The 27,118-nt window shown below is 38.4% G+C and overlaps 1 protein-coding gene across 2 annotated transcripts in view; it reads right to left on the minus strand.

Moving 5' to 3' along the window:
* Positions 1 to 5,641: 5,641 nt before the first annotated feature.
* LOC106085742 (interferon regulatory factor 2-binding protein 1) overlaps positions 5,642 to 27,118 on the minus strand; it is a 28,430-nt gene continuing 6,953 nt past the window's right edge. The window contains exons 2-4 of one of the 2 annotated variants that reach the window (XM_013250141.2): positions 9,337 to 9,627; positions 8,797 to 9,239; positions 5,642 to 8,715 (exon numbers count right to left, since the gene is read on the minus strand). In XM_013250141.2, the coding sequence (XP_013105595.1) occupies positions 8,575 to 8,715; positions 8,797 to 9,239; positions 9,337 to 9,627 (875 nt within the window). In that variant the 3' untranslated portion in view covers positions 5,642 to 8,574. The remainder of the gene's footprint in view (positions 8,716 to 8,796; positions 9,240 to 9,336; positions 9,628 to 27,118) is intronic. The other variant, XM_013250142.2, reaches the window with a different exon arrangement.

Below are 27,118 nucleotides of genomic sequence, written 5' to 3' on the forward strand. Positions count from 1 at the left end.
CTTTTAGGAGAGTAAGAACGAATTTACTCGCCGACGAGTTTTGATAAAACGCACATATGAATGAATGTACGAGGCTAATCCTATGTCAGCCGGTTGTACGTACCGGATTGACCCGATGGACTCCTTCAAGGCAAGGGCCGCTTCAGTGTACAACGCACTGCTACAAGAAAAATCTCTTCGAAATGTTCAACATTCGGTGGAAATACCCATATTCATCCATTAATTGATTTAACTTACTTTTATTGTTATGACATTGATTCATAAGGCTATCAGTGAATCCCAACGCTTCGAAGAGAAAACGAAATGAATTTATTGTATATAACTGCAAATAGGAATCTTAAAGCTACTTTTCCATTCGCTAATGATAAGACATTTGATTTTTTTGTTAATAATAAAAAAATTACATCACAATCATACTGTGAGATATCTATACACATACATGCATATGTATGTATGTATATAGGTCATATCCATAAACATTTAAATAACCTATTGAACCTATTTTATCTTGTAATCCACAATTCCATAATCGGGATAATAGAAAATGGTCCAATGTCTGTAGAGGTATGGTTTATGTAAACCTTCAGTTGATGCATTTGAAATAAATAAAAGATTTTTTTTTTATTTACCACAACTTCTGATATTTAAATCAAAATTGGAGGACTTACAAAATCCTTAATGGTTTTCAATACCATTCCCATAAGTTGGTTCATTTCTGATATTGTGTATCCACCTAAGTACTGGTATCTGTTGGACGCGAAAGCCTTTGTCATTGTCCGGCTTTTGCATCCAACAGATACCGGTACTTAGATGGAGACACAATAGCAGACATGAACAAACTTAGGGGAGTGGTATTGAAAACAATTAACGATTTTGTAAGTAGCACGGATTTCCTAACTTAAAATTTTCTTTTCAGAGGTTACTTTATAGTTTTTGGAGCGCACAACAAGCCGGATTAATATCTGCACCCTCTTTTCAACCGTTTATATGGCAGCCATAATCGCGTTTACACTGCTCATTAAATCCGGATTTAATGCTCTCGTCAGCTGATTTTATAAAGGGAAAACAGATGAAAGAGCCATTAAATCCATATTTAATGAGCAGTGTAAACGGGGTTTATATTGGTTTATGAACAGATTTAGACCATACTTGGCACAGTTATTGACATTTAAAGCAAAACACCTCGTGCGAAAATTCAGCCAGATCGGATAATAGTTGCGACCTCTAGAGGAGCAAGAAGTAAAGATACAAATCGGTTTCTATGGCAGCTATATCAGGTTATGAACCGATTTGGACAATTCTTGGCACAGTTATTGAAATTCAAAGCAAAACACCTAATGCGAAATTTCAGCCTAATCGGATAATAATTGCGATATCTAGAGGAGTAAGAAGTAAAGATACAAATCGGTTTCTATGTCAGCTATATCAACCGATTTGCACCATTTTTGGCACAGTTATTCTATGCCAAACTCATCATGCGAAATTTCAGCCTAATCGGATACTAATTGCGACCTCTAGCGGCTTAAGAAGTCAATATCCAAGATCGGTTTCTATGGCAGCTATATTAGGTTATGAACCGATTTGAACCATTCTCGGCACAGTTATTGAAATTCGAAGCAAAACAACACCTCATGCGAAATTGCAGCCTAATCGGATAATAATTGCGACCTCTTGCGGCTCAAGAAGTCAAGATTCGTGAACGGTTTGTATGGCAGCAATATCAGGCAATGAATTGATTTGTACCACTCTTGGCACAGTTATTAAAATTCAATGCCAAACACATCATGCGAAATTTCATCCAAGTTGGATAATAATTGCGACCTCTAGAGGCTTAAGAAGTCAATATCCGAGATCGGTTTCTATGGCAGCATAATTAGTTATAAACCTATTTGGGCCCTTATTCGACACTGTTATTGATATTCAAAGCAAAACACATCATGCGAAATTTTAGCCTAATCGGATAATAATTGTGACCTCTAGAGGTTCAAGAAGCCAAGAGCCGAGATTGGCTACTAGGCAGCTATATCAGGTTATGAACCGATTTGGGCCATTCCTTCGATCGTTGTCCTTTGAGCCCTATTTCGAAGGGCAACGCGGCTTGACAGCCTGAGAAATATTAATGCCCACAGACGTGGGTCCCAGAAATTCGGCCCAGGTAAAATTTTCGTTATGCCTAGTTTCAGTTCTTTAGAATATATCCCAAAGCCCACATTGTCATTTAATACAGTCCTTCAATTACCAGGGAGATCAGGCTTTGAATTGAAAAATAGGTTGATTTTTGAATTGCCAAAATCAAACCACAACACCATATAGTATTGTATGACTGATGTTTAAATCCTCTTAGATTGGCCATGGCCCTATTCCACGTGTGAGGGACAGATTTAATTTTGTGATCTTAATAGTAATTCGAATAAGATTGGTTGAGCAGATGAACAGGTGAGGCACAGTGGGATAGAACGGAAAAAAATGAGTAAAAATGTGTGAGAACGTGTAAATAAATCTCTTCGAAATTTGGCGCTGAAATGTTAGCGAGATCGTGTGCAAAATTTCAGTTTCTAGGTTTTCCCGGCACATTTTGGCCCCTAAAGTTGGTCACCTCAGTATTTCCAAAATTTATGGGGGCTGCCAAATCTATGTTTGTGGTCCGATTTACAAAATGTTCGTTTTTTCGTACAATTTTTTTAATCTGAATTTTCGTTTTCAGAAAAATTAAAATTTTTCCCTATTTTTGGATTTGAATTTTTTGCCAATAGACGAAAGACAAAAATAGGTTTACATCTTTGGTACCACGTAAGTCGAATCGAGCTATGTCCGTCCGTCCGTTTGTCGAAATCACGATATCGGTCGAACGCGTAAAGCTAGGCGCTTGAAATTTTGTACAAATGCTTTCTATTAGTTTAGGTCGATTGGCATTTTAAATGTGCCAAATTGGTCTATGTTTCGATATAGCTGCCATATGAACCGATCTCCTGATTTGATTTCTTGAGCTCCTGGAAGCCGCTATTTTTGTCCGATTTGGCTGAAATTTTGTGCCAAGTGAAACAATTGTGCCAAGTACGGTTTAAATCGGTCCATATTGCTCCTATATAGACCGATCCCCCGATTTGACTTCTTGAGCCCCTAGATAACCGATCTCCGATTTGACTTCTTGAGTCCTTACAAGCCGCAATTTTTGTCCGATATGGCTGGAAATTTGCGCGCGGTGTTTTATTACGACTTCCAACAACTGTGTCAAGTACGGTCCAAATCAGTCTATAACCTGATATAGCTCCCATATAAACCGATCTCCCTATTTGACTTCTTGAGTCCTTACAAGTCGCAATTTTTGTCTGATTTGGCTGACATTTTGCATGTGGTGTTCCGTTATGACTTCTAACAATTGTGCCAGGTACGGTCCAAATCGGTCTATGACTTTCAACAAGTCTGCCAAGTACGGTTTAAATCGGTCTATAACCTGATATTGCAAATTGAAAATTTTGCCCATGATTATTCCACTAAGGAACAGGGGCAAACCTGATATAGCTCCCATATAAACTGATCTCCCGATTTGATTTCTTGAGACTTGTAAGGACAAGCCGCAATTTTTGTACAATTTGGCTGAAATTTTGCTTGCGGTATTCTGTTACGACTTCCAACAACTGTGCCAAATCGGTCTATAACCACCTTACGAGATATGGGACAGGTCCCAAACCTGTCGCGGGATAGATCCTCTGTTAATAGGGACCGGTCCCAGTTCTCGTTCCTTACATGGAATAACACTATCACTTTTATTAAGGTTTGTCGCTCGCGGTGACAAATTGCCACGATTCTAACACCGTAGGATTTTTGCTAAAAATTACTGTACCACTATGCCTGATAGAACCGATTGGAACCACGATATCCCTGGTAACAAAAGTTACAAAGATTTCTATACGGATGGTTCCAAACTAAACGACCAGGTGGGCTTTGGGGTATACTCTAAAGATCTAGAACTAGTCATATCAAAAAGGTTACCCGACCACTGCAGTGTGTATCAAGCAGAGATCCTTAAGGAAGTTGTGGAATGGCAAAGATACAATGTCATTACGACGATTGGCATAAATATCTTCTCAGACAGCCAGGCAGCTATTAAATCCTCGACTGTCGCAGATCTCTCAACGAGATGGCTGAGCAATTTCAAAATTCACTGTTCTGGGTGCCTTCGACTATGCCTTCGACTATGCCTTCGACTATGCCTTCGACTATGCCTTCGACTATGCCTTCGACTATGCCTTCGACTATGCCTTCGACTATGCCTTCGACTATGCCTTCGACTATGCCTTCGACTATGCCTTCGACTATGCCTTCGACTATGCCTTCGACTATGCCTTCGACTATGCCTTCGACTATGCCTTCGACTATGCCTTCGACTATGCCTTCGACTATGCCTTCGACTATGCCTTCGACTATGCCTTCGACTATGCCTTCGACTATGCCTTCGACTATGCCTTCGACTATGCCTTCGACTATGCCTTCGACTATGCCTTCGACTATGCCTTCGACTATGCCTTCGACTATGCCCTCGACTATGCCTTCGACTATGCCTTCGACTATGCCTTCGACTATGCCTTCGACTATGCCTTCGACTATGCCTTCGACTATGCCTTCGACTATGTCTTCGACTATGCCTTCGACTATGCCTTCGACTATGCCTTCGACTATGCCTTCGACTATGCCTTCGACTACGCCTTCGACTATGCCTTCGACTATGCCTTCGACTATGCCTTCGACTATGCCTTCGACTATGCCTTCGACTATGCCTTCGACTATGCCTTCGACTATGCCTTCGACGATGCCTTCGACTATGCCTTCGACTATGCCTTCGACTATGCCTTCGACTATGCCTTCGACTATGCCTTCGACTATGCCTTCGACTATGCCTTCGACTATGCCTTCGACTATGCCTTCGACTATGCCTTCGACTATGCCTTCGACTATGCCTTCGACTATGCCTTCGACTATGCCTTCGACTATGCCTTCGACTATGCCTTCGACTATGCCTTCGACTTTTCCTTCGACTATGCCTTCGACTATGCCTTCGACTATGCCTTCGACTATGCCTTCGACTATGCCTTCGACTATGCCTTCGACTATGCCTTCGACTATGCCTTCGACTATGCCTTCGACTACGCCTTCGACTACGCCTTCGACTACGCTTTCGACTACTCCTTCGACTATGCCTTCGACTATGCCTTCGACTATGCCTTCGACTATGCCTTCGACTACGCCTTGGACTACGCCTTCGACTACGCCTTCGACTATGCCTTCGACTATGCCTTCGACTACGCCTTCGACTATGCCTTCGACTATGCCTTCGACTATGCCTTCGACTATGCCTTCGACTATGCCTTCGACTATGCCTTCGACTATGTCTTCGACTATGTCTTCGACTATGTCTTCGATTATGTCTTCGACTATGCCTTCGACTACGGATTCGACTACGGCTTCCACTACGACTGTTGTCGATTTTTGCCAACGACAACGGGAATAAGAGGAGTGATTTTGTTTTTTGTTTTCTTAATTTGTGTTTACACTGAGTGGTGCTTGTCACCCTTGTGGAAGATCAAAACAATCGATTTTTTTACTTACCATCTGTGGACCAATAAAAGCTCTTATGGAATGATTGATTTTGGCATGTATCGATAAATTATCAATTATCCTTTATTTAACATTCGATTGTTTTGTTTTAGAAATTTCATTTTCTTTGTTTTTTTTTTTTTTTTGGTGTGAGAAAATTTTAGTTTTTTGTTTGTTATCCCAGTATTGAACGCCCACTTGCGTGTAATTGTGTGTGTCGTTCATATTGGGTATCTAATAAAATGTTGTATAGTCCTTAAATGTTCTCTATGTTGCGTTTGTTATGGTTTTTGTTTCTATGCAGAGAGAGCTCCTTTTGTCCCACACTTGGGACATTTGCTACCTGTAATGATGTTGCAGGATGGGTTACAGGCGTAATACTTGTTTTCTTCCCTAACGGGTGTTTCAAAATGATTTCCAATTGTTTAGTTATTTTTTGTTATTAGCTAATTTTTTTTTTGTATAATTTTCGAGTTATTCGAGTAAAAAAGTAACATTTTTTCAATTCATTTTGCCTCGCAAGGCGAGCGATGGTGAACTGAACAATTGTTGTGGTCTGTTTCATTTGAAGGTTTGATTTTTGTTTTTTTTTTTTTGGTTTTTTTTGTATAAACTGACGCTGAATATCACAAGAAAAAATTTTGTTTTATTTTAGTTGTTTTTTTTTTGTTGAAATTAGGCAGACACCCGCAAGCTATCAATATTGATGGCCTTTTGATCTCTTAGATTATTATGCCACAATTATGGGTTCTGCTTAGCTGAGGACCTTTGGACTGATTTCGTCGTCTTCTTGCCTAGTTTGAGCAATTGAAGATCGTTCAATCGTTCCGTAGCTATCGCTTCTGCCAGAGTCTCAGCCGGAGTATGGCGTTGGATCAATTCAAGTATACTATATGTCTATAGGTATTTTATGTATTAGAGTACCCATTATAGGAGCAAGATTCAAAACAAACAACATTCAGAATATTCATATATGCTGCTGCTGCTGCCTTATCATATGGAGTCGCAAATTCTATACTAAAACCAAGTAATTTTGAATCTGAGACTGCCCGCCAAATCATAGCGAGTGCGCTTATAGAATCCAACAAATTGGTACTGTGTGTGAGTGTTGATGTTGTCAAGTTTCAAGTATTCAAGGACTTATGTTTGTTGTTGTTTAGTGGAGTTTTTTGTCCATTTGTTATTTATCCTTTGCTTGGGGTTTTTGGGCTAATTCAAATGAATACTTAGCGTCTATTTTATAGTTGAAAATGTTCTTTCTCATTTTATTTTGTGTATTATTATGATGGGGTCATTTGCAAAATGTTGACCATCGCATACAGCAATTATCGTTTGCTGATGTTTAGATTTTTCTTAGGGCTACAATCACTGGTCTCCCGGCTCCGGCTACGCCTCCACCATTCAAGTGGACTGGGCTGCTTGGGGGATGGGAGCCTGGTGAATGTGTTTACTACAACTACACTATTTGTTTATCGCTACTACACTACAGGACTACAAAAAAAGAATTTACAAAATTTAGATCATAGTTTCATCCTCTTCGCGGTATGTTTGTGGCTATGATCACATGGCTATATAAAATGTGTGTACAACATAAAGTCAATATTATTTAAATCGGGGTTTTTACTTTGTAAAACAATCTATGTATGTATCTATGTAAGTAAGTAGTTAGTTAGGTAGCTAGATTGATAGTGGGTGCATGTATGTGCCAGCATTTGAAATAAGAACAGTAAAAAGGAAAGAAAGAAAACAAAATAAATAACCAAGGATCCTTGAAACATTGCTCCCTTTTTTGTGGGCCGAGAGTGGATGGTAGAATATTGAATCAACTGGCAATTACAAACTCATATTTTTGCAGCGTTAGCATACATGGAGCACATTGACTTTGACCTACATCTTGGCCAGCACAACATATTCTTATGGAGCAGAGCTGAGTTGCATGTATATAAGTGGGTGTTACCCGGGTATACTGGCACATATACACACACACACACACACAAACAAATTTATATAAACCCACAGTAACTTAAAAAAAAAGGGGAAAAAGTGGGTAAGGGGAAAAGTAAAAATCTCACAGGATTCAAATCGGATTCCTGGTCTACAAAGTATTGACTCATTTTTCCATTATCTTCAACATAGAGAAGAGGCAGAGTCCTTCATATAATGCTCACTCACTCACATACATACACACATACATTCGCCGATATAAATAGATATGCAAGTACGAGAATACATAAAAAGATAAAACAAATACACTTTAGAATATTACATACATAACATACATACATACATACATAAATTAGACCTACATTAATCGCTTTTCATATTTATAATATATATTGTATTATTATATAGATTACTAGGGATATATTAAATATTTTCTATATGTTTAATTAGTTATTCCATTATTTACAATATTGATTATGCGCAGCCACTGTGTTTGGCGGCAGCGTTAGCGGCGGGCGACTGGTGTGTTTGCTGATGGACTGCTTGCCTCCTTCCAAACGCAGCAGCAGTTGACCAAAGACAATTGTTTTTTGTTGTTGTTTGAATGCCTGCAACGACATCTGTTGGTTGATATCCTGACAATGTTGGTTGATATCTTGAAACATTGGTGTTCCAGGGCACACCCACACGTACAAAATCGTCGAGTTCAGTTTTCGAAATGATTTCCAAAATAAATATTTAAATAACTAAGATTGTTGTTGTTGTGGTTGTTGTGGTTGATGATGTTGTTGTTGTTGGTGGTGGTGGTGTTGGTGGTGGTTGGGAGAGCTCTTTATCCTCAGAATACAAATCACACAAACGCTAAAACAAAAGCTGCGTCGTAGTTTCCAAAAAATTGTTTCTTCTTTTCATTTGTTTCGAACTCGGTTCGATTTTGCATTGAGAGAACAAACTCGTCCTTTTTGAGAAAATAGTTTGGAGTTTTGTTTAGTATTTTTCCAAAGCTCGCCTCAGCTTTTTGCAATAAAATGGACATTAAGACTCCCGTTCCTTCTTGACCTTAACCTCTTCTCCCAAAATAGTGGTGATTTCGCCTTGCATAAAAGCCCAAGGTATTGTTGAGTTTGCCAAGGGACACCGATCGCCACTGGGACAATAAACCTCGTTGCCAAGGCCCTGTGGAAGATGGCAAAGATAAACACAACAAAATACATGAAACATGGAAAATGACTTTGCGCAGACAGCTTTTAGACTTACATTCTGTCGTTTAATACTCTCTCTGCTGCAGGGAAAGCAGAATTTGTGATGATTCACTGAGGGGCATTGCACAAAGTGAGTATCTTCAAGTCGTTCCTGGCAGAGGGTACACTTGAGGGTGGTGTTTTGAGCGGTATTTGGAGGAGGCGCTGTTGTACCGGGTGGTGCGGCCCCTGTACTTGTGAGACCGGCTGTGGGCTGACCTGCTGGATTATTTCCTGCTGGCCCATTCACACCATCTGGACCACCGGGTGCCGCCGATGCTAAGGGCCCATTAGTGGGTCCACTGCTAACACCCCCATTGGGATTGTTGACCGAAGCTCCAGGGCCCACTGGAGGCGCTGTGCTTTGTTGTTGTGGATTGCCCTGCGCTTCCGAACTAGTAACTGTTGTGCTGGACACATGACGAGAACCAGAAGACCGACGTCCTGAAGATGAACCAGCTACAATTAGAGAAAAACACACACACACACACACAAAACGATTACAATTTTAGGGGCATAACATAAATACAACTTTGAAGAAATCACAAATGCTCACCTGAACTATTCGGCGAATGTTGACTGCCTCTGGATGCCGTCCTTGGCGGTGGTGGTCCGGGTGGACTGGGTCCATTGCGTGGGCTTCCTGGTGGCAATGTCTCTGTAATTGACATTAAATTAGCCATCGGACTTTGAGCTAATTGTGTAACTGAAGAGGCTGTTGTTGATAATTGTGGCATAGATGGTGGTGCTATTGACTGTGGTGGAAGAGGTTGTGGCTGAGATGTTGGTAGTGCTGGTGGCGTCGAATTGCCCAGCGAAACGGCCGGATGAGGCAATGGTGGGAAAACTAAAAATGCGATGCAAAGGATATCACCCCACCGCCAAGTGAGAGAACAGAGTGAGAGAGAGAGGGAGAGAGAGGGAAAAAAGCAAAGATTATTCACATTTTTCAAACACAAAATGACAGCGAATGTGACACACAGTGAGAAAGTTAGAGTGATAATAGCAGCGATATTTTACAGGTACAAAACTTCAAGCCATGACTTGAGACTTTCAAGAGAAAAAAGCTTAACAGCATTTTTCGAGTGAATGCCAACAAGATTTGACCCCAGGCGTTCAGCGTCATGGGCGGACACACTAACCTCTACGCTACGATGGCCTATTTGTATGTACATATATGTAAACACGCATATGGAGGCCACCGTAGCGCGGATGTTAGTATGTACGCCCATGCCGCTGAACGCCTGTTTTCGAACCCAGGCGAGAACAGCAGACAAAAACAATGAGCATCACACACGCTGGAGCTTTGAACTTCAAGCTGTGTGGTGTTCTTCGTTATCACGAGAAGTTTAACTGGGAGCTACAGGGCGCGTCCAAATATTGCGGATAGTGGAATGCTTCATACGTATTAGCTACAACTGCAGTCGCGGACAATCAGTGGTATCGAGTGGAGAGTCTCAGCGAAAGACCAGGTGACAGCGGCTCTTGCTTGAATACTGAGTGTCTATAACGCTCGATACGCCTTTAAATAACCAATGGCCTTCATGTTCCAGCGGCGAATGGTCGTATACACCAGAACGAGCTTGCTCGCCTATAAGAGCTTGACGAGAATCGCCAACTCCACATAGAAGTGTTGCTACAACAACAACAACATAAATGTCTACAATATCACACACATTATCATGGTAGACATGGCTACCATGTCTATGAAGCCTTTGGGTCAATTATGGATTGCAACTAACCTGCTGTTAAGAAGCTGTCTGACATTACAACCTTTTATCGATTGATGTCGATAATGGTGTTTTGGCAGTTTGGCAGCGGGGGAAAGGGAAACAAACAAATCAAATTGAAATTGAAAACTTGCGTCAGTAATGCAATTTTTTAAACAGGCACTGCAATTTTTAAATTATAGGCCTATATCCATAACACTGCAGTTATAACAGGTGCACAGGTCAACAAAATGAAAAAAGTTTGCTGTTTCCTCTTATTTTATGGCCTCCACCATGGGATGGGGGGGTATATTAATTTCGTTATTCCGTTTGTAACACATCGAAATATTCATCTGAGAGCCAACAAAGAATATATATTCTTGATCCTCTTGACTTTCTAAGGCAATTTTGCCGTGTCTGTCCGTCCGTTTGTCTGTCGTAAGCACGTTAACTTTCGCAGGGATAAAGCTAGGTGCTAGAAATTTTGCACAATTGTAATTGGGATTGTAAATGGGTTAATCGGCCCAGGTTTTAATATATCTGCCCTATAAACCGATCTTGGATCTTGACTTCTTGAACCTCTAGACGGCGTAATTATTATCCAATTTGGCTCAAATTTTGCATGAAGTGTTTTGTTATCCAATTTGGCTAAAATTTTTTTTGACGACTTTACCTGTGACCTTCCACATGCGTGCCAAATGTGGTCTGTATCGGTCCATAACTTTATATAGTTTCCATATAAACCGATCTGCCGATTTTACTTCTTAAGCCACTATAGAGCTCAATTCTTATCCAATTTGGGTGAAATTTTGCACAATGACTTATACTATGATCTCCAACATCCTTGGTTTGGATGTTAGATGATATGGTCCGAATCGGTAGATAACCCAAAATAGCTTTGTAATTTTTATCCATTATCCCTTGTTTGCCTTAAAATATAAATCGGCTAAAAACTTGCCATTCGAGCCATGGTGGAGGGTATATAAGATTCGGCTCGGCCGACCTTAGCAAGCTTTTACTAGTTTTTTTTTTCTATCTCGAATTGACGAGTTATTTGCAAATCCGTAAACGTGATTTCTCCAACAGCTTTTCTTTTTGAGATATAGCTGGGGCCACCATTTTGTTTTTTTTTCCAGACATAAAAAAATAGTTTTTGTGTTTTTTCAACATTATTTTTGCAAAGGAGATGTTGTGTGCTTGTTCCAAATAATTTTTGCCATATTTGTGGTAAATATGAAAAATCTATATCTGACTTCGTCAAAATTGAGTATTAGCCGTTCTTCAAGATCCTACGGCTGTGTTACAATGAAAAACAGATATGCCATAAAGCGTGTATCACCCATAATTTGACGATTTTTGAAAATAATCTTCTGCCATGTATTTTTATATAGGTGGCCAAGGGGGCGTATAACGTATGGTATATGTGGGAAAAATTATTGAAAAGTAAACATACGCACCCATGTACATGAGCATACGTTACCTTCGATAACTTTAGAAACAACTTTGGACAAAATAAAACCAGTAAGGAAGGCAAAAGTCGGGCGGTCCCGACTGTATAATACCCTACACCCACAATTTTGATGGACCTCGGCGGATTATGTTCAAACTGTAATAACTACGGTTGACAAATGGCAACATTATTGCAAATTACCGAAAATCTGACTGAATATATATATGGGAGCTATATCTAAATCTGAACCGAGAAGAATTCTTAGATAGAGTGGTTGTCATCCAGGAAAGCGTTGTATAAAATTTTGGAAAGATTGGTCAATAAATGCGCTTGCAGTGGCTCTTGGAGTAAAAATCGGGCAAAATACATATATGACAGCTATATCTAAACCTGGCCGGGCCGATTTCTATAAAATTCACCAGAAATATTAAGAGCTATTGTATAAAAAATCCTTCATGCCAAATTTCGGGAAAATCAGATAACAAATAAGAACTTTATTGCAATATTTCTCAAAATCGGACGCACATATATATGGGAGCTATATCTAAATCTGAACCGATTTCGAGCAAAGTTCTTACATATTGAGGTAGTCGTCGAGGAAAGCATTGTACAAAATGTTGGCAATATTAGCCAATAAATGCCCTTGCTGTGGCTCTAGAAGTAAAAATTGGGCATATACATTTATGGCAGCTATATCTAAATATGAACCGATTTCTATGAAATTCACCAGCAATTCACCATCGAGAGTCAAGAGAAAATCCCTCCTGCCAATTTTCGAAAGAATCGGTTAACAAATGGCTATTTTATTGGATTATTACTTCAAATCGGACGAACATATTTATGGGAGCTATATCCAAATCAAAACCAATTTTTTCCAATTTAAATAGGCTTTGTCTCTATGCCAAAAAAATGTATGTGCCAAATTTGAAGGCGTTCGGATGGAAGTTGCGGCCTGTAGTTTGTACACAAATTAAAATGGACAGACTGACATATCTGAATCGAATCAGAAAGTTAATCTGAGTCGATCGGTATACTTATCAATGGATCTATCTCTCCTACTTCTGAGAGTTACAAATAAATGCTCAAAGTTATAATACCCTGTGCCACATTGGTGGTGTAGGGTATAAATAGATATGCCATAAAGTTTGCAAACATGCAAATTGCAAATTTGCCCATGAACATTCCATTAAGGAACACGGGGCAACTTTTCATATATCAATGAGTGCTGTCCGATTCAAGTTTAAGCTCAATGAAAAGAGGCCTCCATTTTATAGCCGAGTCCGAACGGCGTGCCGCAGTGTGTCACCTCTTTGTGGAGAAGTTTTTACATGGCTGCCATACCAAATGGTACGGTACCTCTCGAATGTCGCCAGCATTAGGAGGGAATAACCACAGCTGAAAATTTTAATGATGTTCTCGCTAGGATTCGAACCCAGGCGTTCAGCGTCATAGGCGGACATACTAACCTCTGCGCTACGGTGGCCTCCATAAAGTTTGTATCGTTCATAATTTGACGTTTTTTGCAAATAATCTTTCGTCAAGTATTTTAATATAGGTGACCAAGGGGGCGTATAACGTATGATATAGGTGGGCAAAATTATTGAAAGGTAAACAAACATACGCACTCATGTCCATGAGCACACGTTATCTTCGGAAAATTTAGAAGTAACTTTAGATAAAATAGTTATTTATATTTGATAATAAGCCTTAAAAGCCATTGCAAGATATTTGTAGTTGGCAACATTTCTAATCTTTTAATGTAAAAGTCCGCTATCGAGAGACATTACTTCTTAAAGACGTTCTGTGCATTCTTGTTATCTAGTCTTGAGAAAATCCAAATACCTTACATATAAGAAAAGATGGATGAATGGAAAGTTTTTATGAGTGAATGGATGGTGGAATTGAATGAACGACTGTTTGTTGTACGATGAACACAAAAATGCCTATACTTCTTTGGTGTGTTGGGTGTGAAAAATGTTCATTCTAAATGCTTTGCCTATATTTAGACTTTGCGGTCGTGTAATCACCCGTTTTTGTTATTGTTTTTAGTGCCGTTTTCGTATTTGCCGCTCTGACGAATTTTTCCTTTCTTCCATTCTTGCGTGGTCTGGTCCGTCCTATTGTGTATGTATGCGTTGTATGTGTTGTTTTGTTTTGCTATGAGCGCACATTCACACCATTTCCAAATAAGAATCAACAAAGGAGAGGTAACTCGAAAGCAACAACAGCAACAACAAGAATACACGTTCATACAACACTACAGCACCACACAATAATAGCCAGCGTCAAAAGCCGACAACAACAATGTGTCTACTACCTCAATAGCTAAGAACAAATGGTAAATGTTGGAATGGTAACATAAACAAACGCCAACTAACCGACGTCAGAACCAACATCTGCCCAATTTGTGTGTCTAACAACATCCAAACACACACACACACACCCATACACAAAAAGACCGCACCACAGTATCTGTGTGAACTCATGCGCGGACGGACATTTGTACGTAGATATTGTTGTTGTTTCAATGTGTACAAGAATCAACATTCAACGTTTAAATATACAAAAAAAAAATATTTGATCATTTGCCGGGCGCATATTTGTATGGCAAAAATGTGTTTTACACATCAAACATACTTACAAAGTCAAGCATGTTTATATGTATGTATGTATACTCTGAAGTGTATGCACGAGTATGTGTGTAGTGTTATTATTTTTATTCATGTGACGACAGTACGACCTAAGAGGTTTAGGGTGTGCGGCCAAGGCAGGGTGAAAATACAGTAGTGGCAACACTATATACACTGATGTGTTTGTTTCCATTTGGATTTTATCGTATATCTTGCACAGTGGGGCAGAATAGACAAATTTAACTAAACATAAAGTGGTCATGAACATTCCATTAACGAAAAGGGGCAAACTTCTTACATATTAATGAGTGCTGTCTATACAACCGTTCAACCACCGTTGAAAATTTTGTCTAATGTTCTCGCCAGGGTTCGAAGCCAGGCGTTCAGCATCATGGACGGACATACTAACATTCGCGCTACGGAGGCCTCCATATGCGTGTATGCATATATGCACATACAAGTATGTCCGCCCATGACGCTGAACGCCTGGGGTCAAATCTTGGTGAGAACATCAGACAAAATTTTAAGCGGTGGTTTGATGGACAGCGCTCATTGATATGTAGTAAGTTTGCCCCTGTTCCTTAATCATCAGAAAATTTTCAGCGGTGGTTGGATGGACAGCATTTATTGATATATAAGAAGTTTGCTCCTGTTCTTTAGTAGAATGGTTTGAAAAAATGGTATAGCAGCCATGCAAAAACTTCTCCCCAAAAGAATTGTCGCACTGCGGCATGTTGTTCTGATTCGGCTATAAAAAGTAGGCCCTTTATTATTGAGCTTACATTTGAATCGGACAGCACTCATTGGTGTGCTATAATATGTTGATGCTTGTTTTTTTCTTGGTTAAGAGTTTTTTTATTTTCTCGCCAGGATTCCAAACTAGGCGTTTCAGGCGAGCCACGATTGTTTTACATTACGTTGCGAAAATGTGATACTGAGATAGATAGTACTTTCTCAGATACTATGCGAATGCATGTGGTAATAGATATTTCCCCTTATTCCGGTTGGCGACGGCCTAGTCGAAATTTTTACAAAATGGTATTATGGTTGTCGAAGACGAAAATTCATTTACATTTTTCATATCACCTAAGTCGAATTCGACTGCCAAATAAGCTAATTGAATTCTAAACTACAGCGCGGCTGTATGTCGAAAGAGAACACAGAAAAAATTCACAAGAAAAATGTAAGTAAAAATTTAATTAAAAACCTAACTGAAACCCTAAATTTTTTTGACAAAACCCCAAGGGATTTTTTTTTGGGGGTGGCCAAAGACATTTGCCCTTAAAACGCACCTCAAGTACATGTTCCAGGTACACATCTGTGTATCAAATGGAAATAAAGTTGAATTTTCAAAAAATTTCAATCATTTTGTAATTCGACCAATTAAAAATTAATTGAAAATTTCAATAATTTTTTTAATTGATCCAATCATAAATTTAATTGAAAATTTCAAAAAATTCAATAATTTTTTTAATCGATCACATTAAAAAGTTGATTGAAAATTTCAATTGTATTTTTAATTGAATATGATATTTGTTTAATTGAAAATTTTTCAATTACTTTTTGATTGATGCTATCATTTTCATGATTGAAGCAGTTTTGATTAAAAAATTTATTGTATCAATTAATTTTGTGATCGAAACCGATTTTTATTTTTTTCTGTGGGTGGAACCTACTTGTTATAAATTTTTTTTTATTTACCACAATATTTCTCTATAATCAAACTGTCGAAGGCGAATGAGTTACTGAATACCATGAATTGTGAAATTCGCCTTCGACTACGACTGGTGTCGATTTTTGCCTTCGACCACGGGAATAAGGGTGATTATTTAAAAGCCAAATATTTTTTGCCTGATGATACCACAGTGCACGCTGTCTATCCGTCATCGCGTGGAAACAAGCAACTTACGGTGTTAAGCGGGACATGCCATGGAGAGGAGGCTCGTGTATCTGTGTTTTCGATATGCTCGCGTGTGTGTGTGTGCGTTTGCATGGTTCAATTTCTGGCTGGCTCTTCGTCTGACTGACTAAATAGCAGGCAGCAGCATGATTTTTCATTCAACTAAGGCATACATACGTCATTTTCTGAGTGGTAGTACTAAAAAGTAATAATGGCTGGCGATGGTGGTGGATTGATGGTGTCTCAGTTAATTGGGGGAGGGCCGGGCGTTTGCGGCGAGCTGGTATGTATGCCTCTGTTGGCCATGCAAACGTGCATGTACGAATACAAGTTCATTTTTTCTTCCTCCTCCTCCTCTGCTTCTTCTTCTTGTTCGTCGTAGATGTTGTCGTCGTTGTTGTCTTCTTCTGCAATTCGTTTTTTTTTTGGTTTAGTGACGACGACAACGACAACACTTTGCCAAAGAGTGATGTTTTGGTTTTGCAGGGGCTTTTGGGGCCTAAAGGGGGTAGCACAAGCGGATGCTTGGAAATTATGAGTCTGGTTGGTATTCGTGTTTTTGGCATACATTGCACAAAACAATGTGGTGCATCACAAACGCATGGAATCAACACATACATCGGTATGAATGTGTTTGTCACATATCTACCTACATACACATGTACATGGTGGAGCGCAATTCTAACACATAGGCGAAAAACTTCAAATCCGAACACAAATATAAATTATTCAAGTTGAATTCACTTGCAAAACCTGTTCTGCTCCCTACTCGGTGCTCAATCGCTGTCCAGCGTCATTATGGCTTTAAATTTCAACAACAATAAACCAGTCGCCAAAGTCATCACGTTCGAGCCGTTTGGTCGTTCGTTCATCCATTCCTTTGGGCCCAACAACGGGGTCTACTCCGCCTCCTCCTTCTCCTGCTCATATGTATAGGTAGACTATTGCAGCTCCTGAATGTCCGTAAAATTAAAGGTCTCCCTGCCCAGTCAAACTGTTGGTCTGGACATCACATGTACCAACCACACCACTTTGAGCAGAAAAGAACGTGTTTGGCATGCATACACAATGCAAACTCCCGCACTAACTCATTACTAATGCTTGTTGGTGGCTACGAGTATGTGACCAGAAAATTTAATTAAAACAATAACTTTAGACTAAGAGCACAAGCCAACAACATCGCAGCAACACAATCTATATTCACCCCTCGTACATATCACAGCAAACACCAACACTACTACCAGTCATACATTTCATGCATACGTATATACACATAGCAATCATCATCATTACGGCAACTTAATGCTGCCTTGAATTGTGATAAGGTTTTATTTCGATATTGGCAAAATGTACCCTACATTTGAAAATGACGAATTATGAAGATTTTCTAAAATTCTAAAAGCTTCTTTCTGCGTAGCAATGAGACACACAGACAGATTGTCGATCCATAAAACCAGCATCTAATCTACAGGCACACATGTACACACAGTAATATAGGTGATCTAGCTGCCATCCTTTTTATATAGATGCCTATAAAAGTCATATGTATTTAAATAGGTATGTTCATATGCATATATTTAATAGAGTATACGCTATAAAAAAGTGTGTGTGTGTGTGTGAGTGTTTATAGTAGTCTTAGGAAATTGGGCCAAATATGCTTAGAACCCATGTTTGTTGCAGCATTATTGAAACAAAACAAACTGATCTATGCACCCACAAGTCATTAATAATATCTCATCAGATAATCGACTTTTCCACTGCTGATATGGCAAAACATTTTTTTTGTTTGTAAACAAACAACCCTGACAATGAGTCATCTGTTTTAGTATTTCTAAAGTCTATTCTAATGTAATGGACTGTTTACATTTTAAGATAATTTCTACCGTTTTATATTCACTAACGAAGAATGGCAAACATCTAAGACGAACCGCCCGTCCTTCCGCCTATCCGTCTGTCTTTCTATTGAAAATTGTAGATAATAAGCTGAAACCTTGGGAATATGGCCTATATCGGACTACAACTTGATATAGCCCCCGTATCGACCGATCTCCCGATTTAGGCTCATAAATGCCGTATTTTTTAGCCTATTTCATTGAAATTTGGCACAATGAGTTGTGTTAAGATCCCCAACATCCGATGGTCGAAATCGGTCTATGTCAAAATATAGCCCCATATGACTGATCTCTTTATTTAAGATCTTAGATCCATAAAATCGACATTTGTTACCCGATATTGCTGAAATTTAACACAGTGAGTGCGGATCGGACTTTATGTTAATGTAGATCTCATAAAGACTTATCCCCCAGTTTTAATGACTTAGGCATTTATTAACCGATTTCGCTGATATTTGAAACAGTGAGCTATGTTTTGGTCTTTCACGTTCTTGGCGAATATGTTTTGGGTATATACCCTATATAGACTGATCTCCTGGTTGAAGTTCTTTCTCCAAAAACTGACCAATTTACTACCAGATTTTTCTGAAATGAAGTGAGCCCTTACACATGCTCCCTGAATACCACGCAGATACTACCATATTTGGATATAGCTGCCATGTATATATCAATCTCCCGAGTTATGGCCTTGAACCCATGGTGGTGGTTCCCTGTATCCGATTTATTTATATTTCCCATGGTAATAAAAATGTTCTTTATTAATTGGAAATTACTAAATAAGAAAAGTTGTTTTGTTTACCATTGGAAAGTTTGATTCAACTTTAAATGTGGTCGTACTCTAAATGTGGTCGCATGAATGTATGATTTTGGCAGAAAATATTTTTGACAAATGGTGCGCACATTTTTAGGTTTGTGACCAGCTGTGCGAAATGGTACAACAAAACAAAAATCATTATATTGCCGCCAAGACTAAACCGTAAGCCCAACAAAGCCAGAAACATGCCAGCAGGCATATTTTACAAAAAATATATTTGAAAAACGAACAAATTTGTATGGCGACATAAAGCAAATAAACATATTTTTCTTGTTTTGTTTATAAATCAGCTGTTTCTTGATTTTGCAGCATACATGTAAAACAAGTAAAAGTGTGATAAGTTCGGCCGGGCCGAATCTTGGGATTATACTAAGATATGGGAGCTATATCTAGTGGATTCAGCTAAAATATGGGAGCTATATGTAGTTATAGACCAAATTGGATCGTACTTGGCACAGTTGTTGAGAGGTATAACAGAGCACTATATGCAAAATTTCAGCGAAATTGGATAAAAATAGCGGCTTGTAAGGGCTCAAGTAATCAAATCGGGTGATCGGTTTATATGGGAGCTATATCAAGTTCTTGACCGATTTTGACCGTACTTGGCACAGTTGTTGGAGGTCATAACAGAACACTATAGGCAAAATTTCAGCTAAATGGGATAAAAATCGCGGCTTTCAGGGACTCAAGAAGTCAAATCGGGAGATCGATTTATATGGGAGTTATATCAGGTTATAGACCGATTTGGACCGTACTTTGATCCATTGTTGGAAGTCATAGCAGAACACTATATGCAACATTTCAGCCAAATCGGATGATAATTGAGGCTTCCAGGGCTCAAGAAATCAAATCTGGAGATGGGTTTATGTGGTAGCTATATCAGGTTCTTGATCGATTTTGACCGTACTTGGCGCAGTTATTGGAAGTCACAACCGAACACTATGTGCAAAATTTCAGCCTAATCGGACAAAAATTGTGGCTTCCCTGGGCTCAAGAAGTCAAATCGGAAGATCGGTTTATATGGGAGGTATATCCAAATCTGTACCGATATGGCCTATTTGCAATCCCTAAGGACCTACATCAATATTAAGTATCTGTGCAAAATTTCAAGCGGCTAGCTTAACGCGTTTGACCGCTAACGTGATTTCAACAGACGGGCAGACGGACGGATGGCTAATTCGAATCAAAATTTCGAGAAGATCAAGAATATATATTATTTAAGCAGTCCTAAATCAATATTTCGAGGTGTTACAAACGGAATGACTAGATTGGTATACCCCCATCCTAAGGTGGTGGGTATAAAAAATGTACTCATCGGGATTCATGATTCGACCTTCGTTGGCGAAAATGATATTCCTATTCGAACTGAGGAGTATTTAGTCATAAAATTTTAACATAGATCCTTCGTGGCACAAATTAATAAAAGTTATGATGATATTCAGGATTCCAATATGATCGTTTGATCTGCACATATAGGGTCATTGAGTTTATAATCATTGTATGTACACATGAACTCGTATTGCCCAATCATTTGTAAAAGCAAAAACTGAGCTTTGTTATCAAAGTTTTGAAAATTTAATTATTTTCTGAAGAATTTTCTATAAAAATTAATCATTGTAAAGATTACAAATCAGTGACATCATTGAATGTGTCGATAACATACTGTGACATTCGCAACAAAGAACTTTGTATTCTACCTTATAAAATTTAATTATTTTTCTTAAACATTTGGAATAAGTATAGATATCTTCATTGGTTTTTTACCTTAAGGGTTGTTAAAAGTGATTTTTAAATCACTTTTACAACTTCTAAAAAGGTCGACAGTTTTGATTAAAGAAGATTTGCAAGACAGAAATATTGAAAAATGTTGCCAGCTTAAACAGGGTTTAAACTAATGATGGTTACACTAACACTGTTGAAAAAACCAAACTGTGTTTGTGTGAGTATGATCAAACTTCACTTAAATGTATTCCCTTTGAAATAGAGGCAGCCGAACAAAGCCAAACGCCTAAGCCCGCTGGGATAACCATTTATGTGCGGATGTTTATGGTGCCCTTCTATGGTTCTAACTATAGCTGGGGTCCTACTGATATCAAATACTAACATCATGGCAAACTAAAAAATCTTAGGGGTCGATTATGGATAGCAACCCAACTTCAATGGCTAACGGCCAAATTTGTAATAAAAAATTTCTATTGCTTTATTGAATTGGATACTTTTTTACAATTTACTTAATTGCTGAATGTTCAAAACACTGATATTGACTGCAACTGACACAAATTTCCAACTTTATATTAATTTGTATACCCTGCATCACCACTGTGGTACAGGTTATTATAGATTGGTGCATTTGTTTGCCACGCTAAGAAGGAGACGAGGTAGATCCATGGATAAGTATACCGATCGGCTTAGAATCTCTTCCTGATTCGATTTAGCTATGTCCGTCTGTCCGTCGGTCCGTCTGCCTGTCCATGTATTCTTGTAATCAAGGTACAGGTCGAATTTTTTTGTCCGATTTTCACAAAATTTTGCATAAGCCCCCTTTTTTGGCCCAAGGATGAACGCTATTGATTTTGAAAAAAATCGGTTCAGATTTAGATATAGCTCCCATATATATCTTTCATCCGATGTGCCCTTTTAAAGCTGTAGAAGCCACAATTTTGGTCCGATCCTTACAAAATTTGGCACAAAGAGTTTCTCTTAACGTCCCAATATGTGTGCAAAATTTCATAAAAATCGGTTCGGATTTAGATATAGCTCCCATATATATCTTTCATCCGATATGCCCTTCTAAAGCTGTAGAAGGCACAATTTTGGTCCAATCTTTAACAAATTTGGCACGAAGTGCTTTTTTTGACGCCCTATTATGTGTGCAAAATTTCATCAGAATCGGATCAGTTTTAAATATAGCTCCCATATATATCTTTCATCCGATATGGTCTTTTAAGGTTGTAGAAGTCACAATTTTGGTCCGATTGTTACCAAATTTGGCACGAAGTGCTTTTTTTGACGTCCTAGTATGTGTGCAAAATTTCATCAGAATCGGATCAGATTTATATATAGCTCTCATATATATCTTTCATTAGTTATGCTCTTTTAAAGCTAAAGTAGCCACAATTTTAGTCTGATCTTTACCGAATTTAGCATGAGATGTTTCGTGAGTCGTCTTAATCAGATTTAGATATAGTTCCCATATATAACTTTCATTCGATTTGACCTATTAAGGCTGTAGAAGGCACAATTTTGGTCCGATCTTTAGCAGAAAATTGGTCCCGAAAGTGGGTATCAATTCTCACTTTGCCCCAAAACCTTTCATTTAAGCTCCACATTGACATGGTCAGTAAATATGTCCGATTTAGGGGTGTTTTGGGGATTGGGGTGGTCCCCCAAGCACTAAGCCCGGAAAATATATCAGCAACGTGCTCTATTCTCACATATCTAAATACCATTTATTTGAACCCCATATTGCCATTGGCCTCAAAATTGGATATCAAATTCGTTTTCTAATCTCATTTGAACTTCTTATTGCAAAAGTCACCAAATATGTCCGGTTTGGGGTATTGGCCTTAAAAACTATAAATACATTCTACGCTCTTTAAGACCCAAATTGTCTTGGTGAGCAAATACGTCCTATTTGGGGGGTTGTTATGGTAGTGGCACGTCCCCTAGACAGTTGGTCCCTAATGTTGACATCAGATACGTGGTCTACTCCCAAATACCTTTAATTTGAGCCCCATATTTCCATAGTCGGCAAACATGACCGATTTGGGGGGTGTTTTGGGGGATGGGCGGCCACTCAGTGAGTTGGCCTTGAAAATATATACAGGATTCGTGTTCCACTTTAAAAACCCTCTTATTTGAGCCTCATATCGCAATAGGCAGAAAATTCTTCCTAATTGGGTGGTTTTGTGGGGGTGTGGTTACTCCCATAGACACTTTTCCCGAATATTGATATCAAAGTCGTGCTTTACTCCCAAAGACCTTTAATTTGTGCCCCATATTGCTATGGTCGTAAATTTGTCCCCTTTGGGGGGATGTGTTTGGGGAGAAGCAGCCCCCCAAACACTTGGTCTTATATTTTTGGATATCAGACTCGAATTCTACACTTAAATACCTTTTATCTAAGTCCCATATTCCCATGGTCAGTAAATAAGTCCAGTTTGGGGGTGTTTTGGGGAAGGTGTGGACCCCCAGAAACGTGGTCCGACATTTGGTACCCCATAGGTACCCCATCCGAAATTGGATACCAAATTTTTATTTTTAGGGTACTATATGAGAGCACGCAAAATTTCGCTTAAATGGCATCACCCATCTCCGAGATCTGGCGTTTCTGAAAATTAGGGTAAGGGGGAGGGTCCGCGCCCCCCCTTCAGATATCAAAAAATGCACCCTATTACCCTATTTTCACCATGGGATCAATATGCGAAAATGTTTGAAGAAAATCGGTTCAGCCGTTTCTGAGTCTATAAGAAACACACAGACAAACAAATCTACACAAATTGATTTTTATATATAAGATATATGTGGTACATCATAAACATACATCTTTATAAGTGCAAATGATGAAAATGAAAGTGAATGCATCAAATGTACACATGCTGATCATAAATCATGGCTAAACATTAACATTTATGTTAGCCGAAGTTTGGTTGAAACAGAAATTTGTTATTTGATGTTTGCAGAGATCGAAAATGATATACACATATCTAAGTGTTTGCAGGACATACAAGTAATGATGATACAATTGATGTATCATCGAAATTCCCCATCCCCATACTACAGATATTTCCAATTGCAAAAAGAAATTTTATTCATGGAAATCGATGGTTTGCAGTAAAAAAAACATAGCTATTGTCGCAAGAGGCTCAATTAAAAATGAGAGTGTACAAGTACATGTTTGGATTTTTATTTATATTACTGACTTGTCAACGCGCGATAAGGACTCACACACACACACACATTCATATACACACTGCATTTGTTGATCGCATTGCCATCCTCCCATATATCGGTGCGTTTATAGAGTAGAAATTCAAATCACTATGGATGGCATGGTATTGAGTGCGAGATAAGATTTCTTCTTATCAGTTCAAATGAAAATAACAACAAAGAGTCTCTGCAAATACAATTAATAAATAAACTTTGCCGATATGCATACTGATATGTACGTACATTCATGCATAGCTTCATCACTATTTGTATATACGGTACGTCTGTCTGTTTGTCTGTTTGCCTGCCTGAATGTTGCCATAGACCAAGATACGGAGGTGGCAGGTACATACCTATCAAAAGCAAATACAATTTGTAAATTAATATTTGAGAGGAGTAAGCGAGAACAACTGGTATTGATAAGAAAATAACAAGTCGTCGCAAACGAACGGCCGTCCGTCCTCCCTATCTGCTGTGCTTGCTGAAGCTGTCTGATAACACCGCTCCAAGCATTATCAGTCAAATTTTCCGTTTGCGATAAGATACGGTCCCAATTATTGGTGGACATATGTACATATTTTCCACTGATTCGACTATAATCTTTAAACGGCTGTGGAGATAAGACATTTGTGTGATTGCAGAACTCAAGAATGAATTATTTAAGGTAAGTATTCTAATTTGGATCATTTGTTTGTTTGTTTTTTTTTTGTTTTGTTTCGAAATTAAAAATGAATATAGTTCAGCCTATATAGAAAAAGTGTTAGATGTGCAAAACTATTATAGCACTTGGTTTACTCACAATTCTTGGCAATTTTATGAGTGTGTGTGTGTGAATGTGACATCACAACATCGCTTTTCTAGTTTTAACCGGTTCAGTTCAAAACCCCGATGTGTGTGTTTCAGAATCTATTATGAAAACTTCACGTGCTGTTTTCTCCTACTTATGCATAGTTTTTTGTTTTTCGTTTAGAGCTGCTAAATGACAGCTTGGTTGGGAAAGAGAGATAGAGAGAGAGAGGGAGAGTAGTGTGCGTGAGATATTCAATTTTGGGTTTCTAGTCAACAGATATTTATAGAGTTCCCACTATTACAGTTTAATCCCTTTGGTTTTTCGATGAAAATTATGCATACAAGCAATATTATGTCGTCATTTCAAATAAGCAAACTTAATATCTCGAAAACTAAATGAGATACGCCAAATTGTCTTTGAAGCACTAGCCGTAATGTCAATCAGAGTGTGGCTAACTCAAAAAAATCGGAAATGGCGTATGACGCTGGACGCCCGCCTATGACGCCGAACGCGCGCCTATGACGATGAACGCGCGCCTATGACGATGAACGCCCGCCTATGACGCTGAACGCCTGGGTTCGAATCCTGGTGAGACCATTATTAAAACATTTTCATCGATGGTTTTCACCTTCTAATGCTGGCAATATTTGTGAGGTACTATGCCATGTAAAACTTCTCTCCAAAGCGGTGTCGCACTGCGGCACACCGTTCAAACTCGGTTATAAAAAGGAGGCCTCTTATCATTGAGCTTAAACTTGAATCGGAGTACACTCATTGATATGTGAGAAGTTTGTTCCTTAGTAGAATGTTCATGGGCAAAATTTGCATTTGGCGCATGGCTAGTCCACAACATTAAACCGACGATAAGGCAATCTTGTAAAAAAAAGTTGTGCAGTAAAGTTTCGCCTCTATCATTTGAGAAAGCCATCTATAGCTGCATATGGTAGGGTATTGTCTGAGTTCTAATAGGAAGTTCCCTTCACAATATCATACGATTTAGTACTTATAAGAACGATAAGGATATAAGTATTTCTTAAAAAATGTGCTTTTATCTAATCATATTTTTGTATTCGAACGTATTTTTTTTTAATATTATACGCTGCAGTGTATTTGTTTTTTAATCAAATTACTTTATGGCAAGCAAAATGCTATGCAAAAAGGGCAACATTTTAGTTAAACATCAGATGACTCTTTCCCTTGCCTGGGTATTCAGAATATTATTCAATAAAATGAATAACTATTCCCTAGATTATTTTTGCTTTCTCTTATTTCCAAGAGTGTTGTTAAAGGCTCTATTACACGTTGTATAGGTGTCTTATGACATGTCAAATTTACCACATGTAGAGTTGTACATGTCGTGTGATACAAATGAAACTAACATAAAAATCTCTTTTCAAAATAGCACATGCTATTTTTTGGTTTATAGGGTGTTCTTTTCCAAATTTCGGCGACATCGGACAATAAATACGCCTTTTATAGGTCCAAAACTTTAAATCGAGAGATCGGTCTATAAAAATCAAATTTGCTCACATGTTTAGGTGATGTCATGCGAAAATAACATACAGGTGTGATAGCAAAAATGATGAATCGAATCGTATGTAAATTGACAATTTTGACAAACATTTGAAATATCCATCTCTCTGTCATTAAATCTTTTTTCAACTTTATTACTTCTGTGGGCTCTTTCCCTTTAATTTCTAAGAGCGTAATTAACATCAGCAAAACCTCCTATGTCATACACTCTACATCTGTTATCAATAGTTAAGAGTATTGTAAATTTAATGGGTTTTGCTACTTTTAAATGTTTGATGATAGAGACTAGGGCTGGTAATCGCACTAATTAAAAAATATATTTCAAACCTATTAAACAAAGGTAATCGGCCCATTAAATGTAGATGATTTTTTTTTTCATGAGTTTTGCCAAAATATTGCGGGTTGTGAAAAGCGCTTGGAGATTATATTTGAGGATCGTTATAACACCAATGAAAATATATTTGAAATCTATTAGATAGAGGAACTCAGTTCACAAAATTTGGTTAAATGCTTATGAATTAGATCCAGCGCTTCATCTTGGCTTGGGATCACAACAAGGAAATGTGGCAATAAAGTTAAATATGCATAAAAAATAATTTATATACATTAGGTCTGTTCGCTTACATATTTGCAAAGAGAGGGCTGTAAGCATTCCAAAACCATGTGGCCTAATCTAGACTTGAAGAGTTCT

The sequence above is a fragment of the Stomoxys calcitrans genome, chromosome 4 (genome assembly GCF_963082655.1).
Source record: "Stomoxys calcitrans chromosome 4, idStoCalc2.1, whole genome shotgun sequence".
NCBI lineage: Eukaryota > Metazoa > Arthropoda > Insecta > Diptera > Muscidae > Stomoxys > Stomoxys calcitrans.